General features: G+C 37.1%; 1 pseudogene and 1 gene segment (V, D, J or C); one reads left to right on the top strand and one right to left on the bottom strand.

Annotated features, from left to right (window-relative positions):
• Positions 1–2,299: 2,299 nt before the first annotated feature.
• LOC107196104 lies at positions 2,300–3,178 on the top strand. The segment is given in 2 exon segments: positions 2,300–2,395; positions 2,554–3,178. Coding segments are annotated over 2 exon segments (507 nt in total).
• A 1,035-nt stretch (positions 3,179–4,213) lies between these two features.
• Positions 4,214–4,571, bottom strand: LOC102892451 (annotated as a pseudogene).
• Positions 4,572–9,933: the final 5,362 nt, after the last annotated feature.

The following is a 9,933-nucleotide window of genomic DNA, read 5'->3' as shown; positions in this document are numbered from 1 at the left end:
TGACCTACTTCACTTAACATGATCTTGTCAAGATCTATCCACATTGTTGCAAATGACAGTATTTCATCATTTGTTATGGCTGAGTGGTATTCCATTGTATGTATGTGCCACTCTCAAAAGGACTTTTGCACAATTATTTGTTGAGGGACACTTAAGTTGTTTCCATGTCTTGGCTATTGTGAGTGATGCTGAAATGAACATAGGGTCCATATACCTTGCCAAATAAGTGTTTTCAAATTTCAGGTAGATTCCCAGAAGATGGATTGGTGGATCACTCGAGGTCTATTCTTAATTTGGGGGTGGGGGGAAACTCTATACCGTTTTGCATTGAGGCTGCGCCCCTTTTCATTCCCACCAGCAGTGTACGAGGGATCCATTTAGGTCATCTCTAAATCGCACCTTGTATGAAGGAGCAGAAGGAAATTTTTGTTCTGTTCCATTAAAATCCATGTCTCTACCTTGCATTTTGAGTGAAGCTATTACTCATGATGACATAACATTATTCACAGTTTGGGGAAGGGTGCAGAAACCTTGCAGGACTACGCAAAACAAACTCTTCTCTGTTGTAGCCAGAGACAAATATTTCTGGCACCCAAACCTGAAGTTTAAAGTTGTATGCGGTTGATTGCAATGCAAATCAAATTTCGATCTGCAATGTCCTTTATGTTAATAGAAGGGCATTGATAGAAAGGGCTGGCAACCTGGTCAGGAAACAGGAATGCATGGCAGGAGAGTTGGCTTATACTGTAGAAGAAGTTTCACTAAGGATATGTGTCAGTACTTACATTTAGGACAAGCCATTCATTTTGATGTGAAAAATGAAAACATCTCAAGAATGAATTCATATGTGGTCATATTTTCTGAATCTGCAGTCTGATGTTCTCTCAGATTCTGTACCCTTTCAATACTTTGCAGACTATAAGACACATAGCATTGAAATAGATTTTTAAAAGCATGACAGATTTTTCATTGTAAAGCAACCCAATCTATGAATCATATTTTTTTCTATTATTGAAATATTAAAAACTCATGGAAGATATTCTTCTGAGATTTAATCCTTATCACTGAGATTTAATCCTTTACTTTTTATCCCAGTCATCTTGAGTGAGGGAAGATTTTTATTTTCACTGTTGGTACTGCAAATTCTCTGGGAATAGAAAGGTCCAGGACAAGACCAGCTTAGAGGAGCCGTCTGAGACAAGAGGCACTGGAAATATCGAATGATCTTTGTTTATTCTGATCTTTGACTTACACGTTCCTTTTACATTAGTCACACTGACACCATTTCACTCAGATTTTCTCCATAACAGATAAAGGATGATGGAGAAAAGAGGTTATATATTTTCTTTGTTTAAAAGAGTGAATAATCACCAATGTTCATAGCAGCATTATTCACAGTGGCCAGGACATGGAAGCCACTGAAGTGTCCTACGATAGATGATTAGCTAAAGAAGCTGTTGTACATATATACAATGGAATACTACTCACCATAAGAAGAGATGAAATACTGCCTTTTGCAGCAATATGGACAGAAAAGGTTGCTAATCACATGCCTTCACTTATATGTGGGATATAAACCTAAAAGCAACAAATGGACAGGGCAAACAAACAGTGATTCATGGACATCGACTATAGGCTAGTGGTTACCAGGTCGTAGAGGGTGGGAAGGGGGGAGATAGATGGGATGAAAGGGATCAAATATATGGTGACAGAAAGAAATGTAACTACAGGAGGTGAACACACAGTGTAAATATATATATGCCTTATTGTTAAAGTGTACATTTGAAACTTATTGGATTTTGTTAACCAATGTCGCCTTAAAAAATAAATTAATAATTTTATAAAATAAACAAGAAAGTGAATAATGGCACTTTTCTGACGCAAACATGTGAACCCAGGCCATCGTGGTAAAATACCTACATCATCTGCTTCATTCCAACATTTAGACAATGACTCAGTAGAGGAAGAGATAGAAATCTTGTTCTCTACATTCTTTCTTGATCTCTGATCTAAAGCTTACTTTGTTTGACCTATTGCTGCCTTTACGTGTCTGAGTTTCTATAGGCACAGGGTCAGAGAACACTGACCAGCAAGTTCAGTAGTTATAGATGTGACCACAAGGTGGTAGTGCTCCTCTGCTGATGCTGAATATGTGGAAGGTTCATTTTAGTGGATTCTAAACGAATAGCCTATAGCAGAAGCATAGCCTTTCTCCTATTGGCTCAGTAGTGCATGTGAGAAACTCTTATGTTTGTTAGAGAAAAGAAGGGATATTTTGATGATCGAAGAATCTCCTTTGTCTCTAGATTACAGGTCCATAGTGGATCCTAAATGGGAAGAATGCTGAAGACATTTATTGGAGTTTTATTCATTTTCTTGTGGCTGCAGCTGGACTGTGAGTTGAGGGTTTATGAGAATCAGAGTGTATTAGCAGTATTCTTTAGAAGCCAAGACGGGCTTTATTCAGGTTTCCTCTAGTTACTGTGGAGCAAGACAATTCTGAAGCATAATGATCTGGCAACTCTTTTTTTTCTGACTTTTCTTTCTGCATAGGGGTCATCCGAGGAGAAAAAGTGGATCAGCATCCTTCTACCCTGAGTGTCCAGGAGGGAAACAGTCCTGTTATCTTCTGTACTTATTCAGACAGTTTGTCAAACTACTTCCCTTGGTATAAGCAAGAAGCTGGAAAAGGTCCTCAGCTCATTATAGATATTCGTTCAAATAAGAACGAAAACAAAGATGGAAGATTCACTGTTTCACTGAAGAAAGCGGACAAAAATCTCTCCCTGAGCATCGAAGCCACTCTGCCTGGAGACTCAGCTGTCTACTTCTGGCAGCGAGCCCACAGTGCTTCCCAGGCACCTGCAAGCTGTGCACAAACCTGCCAGTGGAGCAGCGCCCCCTTCTTTGAAGGGATAGAACTTCAAGCACGGCATTTATCAGATAGTGTTTGTCTGCAAATGGAAATGAAGGTGTTGTCTGTTAAACACACGTAAGAAAAAGGTTAGATTCAAGATGACCCAGATAGGGTCATTTGTTGGATGAGAACAGTGAACATTTTGTCTAATGACTATTGTTTAGTGGATTCTTGAAAGTAGTTAGTGATGTTTTATTTGGAAATTTAGACTTTAAAGATGATTTGACATTTATTATTCAGACTCCTATAAAAAACCCCTTCGCATCAACACCATAATCCTTATTAGAAATGGGCTTTTAAACATGGTTTTCAAAAATTAATTATTGTTTTCTGATTATAAAACATTATGTCAAATATAGAAAATGTGTACAATATGAAAAAATATGAAATTGATTATTTTGTTATCAGACAGTGCTAATATTTGCATTACTCTTTGCATAAATTTTTATTGTGACTTGGTTCTTGATTTTTTTCACTTACTATTATATCTTGAATTGCTCATTGTCCGTTATATCAAGTCTTCTCAAATAATTGCTTTTTAATAACTGTGTGATAGACTTTAACAAATTATAGTTTTACATTAATTTTCTTCCTCTATATTGGTGGCGAAATGTCACAGTCTTTTCTGTGTTCTTACCACTTTCTTGTGACTTAGATTTTCCTTCAGAGCTCAGCCATGGTATATATGATTTGTGTGTTTGCTGAATTTAGGATAGAGAGTGATTTGAGAATGTGAGCTTCGATTAAACTCACAAATCTATTATTTTTTACCAAATTCTATACTTATCTGTTCACATTTTCTCTCACATAGAATTTAGAAGGCAGAATTTTGTATTATTCACTGCTATAGCTGTAGTACTCAGCAGAAACTTTTTCACACAGTTGATCGATTATCAGTAGATGTTTGTTAAAGAGAAAAGGAAAGGGGAGTTCTACGATTCACTTGTAATTTTAATTGAGGCTTTGCGATACAGTTAAATTTATAAAATTATCTGTGAACAGAAAATCTTTCTACTGTGTATTTGATTATTGTTTTAGAATGTATTATTTCTTTTCATTTATATGTTTTTCTTTCTAGATAAAGTTTCATTGTTTTAAGATGATTAAATTTATTTTTAGACTTGTAAGTTTTTGTTACCATTATGATTAAAATCTTTCTTTCCGGGATATACTGAGAATTTTTTTTTAGTTTATGCTAAATCATTTAAAAATTTGTAGCTTTGAGGCATTTTATTATAAAAGCTGGTATTCATATACAGAAAGTAATAGAGACTTAAAATTCATCATGCATTTAGTTCATTTCCTAGCTTGACCTTCTAAAAAATCTTTAGCCGCTGTATAAGGATATTCTCCTTCACTAGGTGATTTAAAAGCATAACTCGCCAATGAGAACCTCTTATTTTTCCTTTTTTGGCAGTAGGGCTTATAGCTAGTGTTAATGCTGATTCTCGTTTCGTTATTTTAGGTTCAAACCCACTGAAGGCCCTCTTCGAGTGTAGTTCTAGGCTTTGTACACAGACAGCAAAGAATTAGCGAAAGATTTAGTAAGCCTTATAGAGTTTGGTAGACTTTGAAAAACTTGTTTTACTTGAGGCTCCATGTGCTCCATGGCTTACAAGACATAGCGGCCTGCAAATCCTGCAGCAGCGACGGTCAGTCAGCTGCTATCACTGTCCTGGCGGCCATGCCTCAGCTGGGCTCCCCTGCCTCCACCCAGAGCGCAGTTCATCCCAGCCCAGAGCAGGTGGCTACCAACTCCACGCCTCTCCCAGAAAGCAATGCGGACACCACTCAGGAAATTTATATATATATTTATCAGCCACCTTCCTTTATGAATGGCATAAAGGCATGAGAGTGATGGTTATTTTAGAGATAGCTTGTTACAGATCTCCCTGCCTAATCTTAGCATTTTGAGTAAATTAAATATTATTAATCACAACCTTCTTCCAGTGCTGCAGAGGGGTGCTTTGCGTACATGCTCACTAGCCATCTGTGAAGGCTCACTCTGTTTTAAGTTTATTAAATTTCTTTGGGTGTCATTGTTTACTAAAGTTATATAGGTTTCAACAGTACAATTTGATCATACATCATCTATATTATAATAAATTATGTATAATACACTGCATTGTGTGTTCTTCCCCCAAAGTCAGGTCTTTCTTGGTTACATTATATTTCACCCTCTTTACTATCTTCTGCCTCCCCCAATCCCTTTTTGCCTCTGGTAACCAACATACTGTTGCCTGTGTCTATGAGATTCTGTTTGTTTGTGTTGTTTGTTTATCGATTTTAATTTTATATCCCACATATGAGTGAAATCATATAGTTCTTGAATTTTCCATCTGGTTTATTTCATTTAGTATGATATTCTCAAGATGCATCTATGTTGTTGCAAATGGCAGTATTTCATCTTTTCTTATGATTTATGATTGAGCAATATTCCAGTGTGTGTGTGTTTGTGTGTTACCACATCCTAATCCAATCATTCATCAAAAGACAGAGGTTGTTTTCATGTCTTGGCTACCGTGAGTAATACTGCAATGAACAGAGAGATACAGATATATCTTTATGAATATATGTTTTAAAATTGTGGGGTAGATACCTAGAAGAGGGACTGTGGGGTCATTTCATAACTATATTCTTAATTTTAGAGGAACCTCCATACTGCTTTCTATAGTGGCTGTATCAAATTACATTCCCACCAGCAGTATTTGAGGGTTCCTTTTCCCCCAAAACTTCACCAGTACTTGTTATTTCTTGTCTTGCTAATAGTAGCCATTCTAAAAGGTGTTACATGTGGCCAAAGCTCATTTTTGTTGCCCTTCTGTGTGCACTGGTAGCTGGCCACTGGGTGGGATGGTGTGTGAGCGAGACGCGAAGCCTTTGGGGTGCCTTTGGGCAGCCAAAGGGATCTACTGCAGCTCATGGGCAAGTTTCCGATAAACTCTGTGCCATGGTTAGTAGGATTCCTGCCCCTTTAATGCCCACTGAGAGCCCTGGCTGCTGTTCTCACAGGTGTTCTCCACTTCCACGTTGGGCAGCACAGCTCGGTATTCTGGATGGGGCAAGAAAGAGGTGGGTCTCTTTGGCAGCATCCCCCAGTGTCCTAGAGAGCCAGGTGCTCCTTTACATGCTCTCACTTTTCCCTAGAAGATTTCTCTTGGCACCAATCTGGGCTGTGTGGTGGGGACGAGTGACTAGGGTAGAGTGAGATTGTTCCCCATATTCTTTCCAGTGCTTCCACTCTCAGATATTTTTGCTCCCACGGTGTGCTTTTCCCACAGTGTAACTTCTCTGCTGGACTCCTGGACACTCTAGTTGGTGTAATATTGTGAATATTGTTATTTTGGGGGGTGGGGGTAAAGATGGTAGAAAATTCTTGTGTTGCTATTTTGATCTCAGTGATTTTAATTTGTGTTTTTAAATAATCGTATAGAAAAATTGCCTATGAATTTTGAATTTGAATACATTGTATAGACCATGTTACAGTCACATGATCATGATACAGAACGGTTCCATTGCTCCCCAAAATATCCGTTTGCTGTCCTGTTGTAATTACGCACTAGCCCATTCGTAAGTCCTTGCAAACATTGTCTGTTCTATATTTTTATCATTTTAAGAGTGTCACATAAATAGAATCATACAACACAACCTTTTGAGATGTTTGAAACTTGGTGAGGTGAAGCACGTGCCTCTGGGTACGTACATGATTTCCACCCCTGCCAAACTCTCGGTTCTTTCTGCCATTGTTGTTTTGAACTGTTAAGTAAATTTTATTGTCATAGTTTATCATTTCAAGTGTTTGAGTTCCTACTGATGAAAATTCTCTGTAGCGGTATCAGTAGGGGTGTAGTTATTTGCCTTTTCCAGGACTAGGCATTGAATGAGGTATCCAAGAATTCTTTACTTTATTGTACTAGTAATGGCTTTGTAGAGCTGAACTATGTTGCATTACTGTGGGTGTTATCCCACGTAAAGGCTGTACCTAAGCAAATTACTTTATTATTAAGAGAACAAAGTCAGTTAAATCAGAAATATCAAACATTCAAGTATTAAAGTGAGACTATACCTCTACAAGTATGAAAAATAAAAGGATGCAAAAGAGAGTATGACAATCAGTGGTTCCAATCATCTAGGAGAACTCTCTTCTAATGGTATTGAATAAAGATGACTACTTTTTGTAATTATATGCTTGTTTCAAAAATCTTGAGTGAGTACTCATGTTCGGTGGACTGTCTGCTTCTGATTTCTGGAGAACTGCAGCCGAAGTAAGCTAACGTAAGTAAGTTTTCAATTCTTGTCATGTAAGGACGCATGATGTCATTCTAGTTGGTAAACATGCAACCAATGTTCATTTTCTTGTACTTTATCTGCTGAACTGGTAGTAAATAGTACCTAATAAAGTCATTTTACAAGTCCAAATGGCAATCTGTCTCTAGAATTTTTTTTCGAGCACCCAGTCAAATGTCTTAGGTCATGCAAGGGCTGATTAAAGAAAAGCAACCTGTGGCTTTTGATAAAAGGACTGAGTATCATTAGTTTATTTTTCTAGTTGAGAGTGTGAAAGAGTAAAAGATATATGGTTTGGACATGCTGAATTCCATGGGCCTATCTGTCACCAGTTCATAATGAGACAACATATGACTTTGTGAGGTGAAGAATGCAGGCCCATGAGAGGTAAGGCTAAAAATGTTAGTCCATAGGAGTGTCTGATACAGTAATTCATTTCAGTTTTAATATTCCATTTTTTTCTTTCCGGTTTTTCAGAGGATAGGGAGGTCATAAGAAAATGAAGATTCTCGATGAGGGCAAAACCTTACCTCACTGCTCCCAAGAAATTTTTTTTTTTTTTATAGAGAGATAAATTGAACTGGCACAGATAACAAACACAAAATTCAGTTGGTTTTTAGCTACTGTGAGGGCCATGGGTTTTTGAGATGAGAGCGCTTCAACCACATAAAAAATAAAATACTATTCTTAGCACATACTCGTGATCCATGGAAGAAATGCAATTGCTTTCGATCCTTTGGAGATATTCATGTGTTTTCTAGGGACTGTATTCCAGTTCATATTTCACCTTTACAGTTTTTATGGGATTTTGTTGGTTCCAAGAGAGGCAGGTACTGGCCACATTCTCTGCCATCCTAGAAGTTTCCCCACTAGACAACATATCCTTAAAGTGATATGTTGTCTCTGGATTGTTCTAGCAAATGTTCATTGGAGATTATTTGGCTTTCGAAGGAAGCAGTCCTGGCTTTAAAATATCTTGTTTTCATAGATCAAGGAAATCAATAATTCCTTGAGATCTTTTATCATATTGTGGGCCAAGATTTTTCCTCATGGATTTTTATTTATGTTCTCAAAGAGTTGCTTACACAAGGACTTGAGTCAGAAAAGCATGTTTAGCATAACATTTTGCTCAATTTTTTTTTTATTTTCTCCAGTGTCTCTTATATGCAAGACTTTGTTTTTTTATGACAAGAATTTCTCTGAATAGCATGAAGACATCAACTAATTCATGTATTTACTGTCCATTTTTAATATGGCTATATGAGATACGAAAGAAGGTTATGGAAAGGTTAAGATGGTTTAAAATAATCCCTCGTTGTTATCATAATATATGAAAGCTTTCAACTACATTAAAACTTATGACCACCACTGTATATATTTCTAATTTAATATTTCCAGGAGAAATCCACTTCAACTAGTAGTGCTTCTGCTAAAAGATAGGAAGTTACAAAGTTGTCTGTAGTAGTTACTGCATAATCAGCCTGGTATTGTCCCTTTTTAATTTTTAATGTAAGACATTAAAAAATCTATTAAGGCAGAAGTTGGTAGGAGAGTGCCCAAATGATAATTCTGAATATGGACAATTTTTGAATGACAGAAGTACAATCATGAGATACTCTAATTGAGAAGTATAACAGAATTGAATCATATGAGATAAATTAATAATATTTTATAGTTATTCAACCAACTGGTAGATAAAAGTTGGGTGCTTTTAGATAGAAGAACAATTTTTATGGTAGGTGGTACCATCAAAATCTTGGTGATTCCAGTGCAAGATCTGAAATTGCTTCAACCAATTTAGCTGAGGCTACAATTACTTTGAGACGCGGAGGTTAGTTTACGTTATGGTATCAAGAGACTGGCAATGATGGGCAATGAGGATTTGTTGGTAGGCACGTCGTTGAGTAATATCCCTAGGCATGACTTTCCTTTTATAGTCACACGATGGTCTTTGCAATCAGTGACCTTTCGATTAGTGATCCTATGGAGTTGTGTGGGGTCATCTAAGAATTATTGCCTTTAGAGCTGGGCATACAGAATATAGAGGCTTTTGGGGGTCCATGTAGGGTCCTAATTGACGTAATGGAAAAATGTGAGTTTAAAATCAAATTCTGGAGTCTTATCTGGCCCTTCTGATGAGAGTCTATCTAGCATCCTACTTAGAGAAGAGAAGGGGACCTCTGTGACAGGACTGCATGCCCGAGGGCTTCATTTCGGTCTTCAGCAGAGGGAAATTAGTTGTATTCCAGCTATTTTCACAATGTAACTGAGCAGACATCAGTAGTGAGGAGGATTATTGCCTTAAAAATCAAGATCCAAAGAACGACAGTGATTTTATCAAGCCCCTTAGCCTTCTTATCAGAAAGTGATTTATTTCTACCTTAGGTGAAACAACAGCATATATAGGCATGAGGATACACGATTTTTCCATCTTATGTTATTTTTATAATCCATTACATGCAGTATTTTTAAATAAATGCCACTGCCTAGTTCCATCACAGATGCAATGACTGATCATAGCAGTTGGTCAATTATCAGCTTTTTCTTTTTCAATATACAATTTTACTCATGTTTATTTTCAGATGTAATTGTTTTTAAACTAAGTGTTGCCTAATGCAAAAGGAACTTTGCATTGGGTGAGACTCTCAGCCAGTATATAGAAAATTTTGTCATGACTCCCACTAATTTGCTACACCAGGAAACCCCTGTTTCCTGTTCTGGGGCAGAAG

This window comes from Pteropus alecto, unplaced genomic scaffold, assembly GCF_000325575.1.
Source record: "Pteropus alecto unplaced genomic scaffold, ASM32557v1 scaffold478, whole genome shotgun sequence".
Classification (NCBI taxonomy): domain Eukaryota; kingdom Metazoa; phylum Chordata; class Mammalia; order Chiroptera; family Pteropodidae; genus Pteropus; species Pteropus alecto.
Note: the sequence above shows the minus strand (reverse complement) of the source record. Positions and strands in the feature narration are given on the sequence as shown.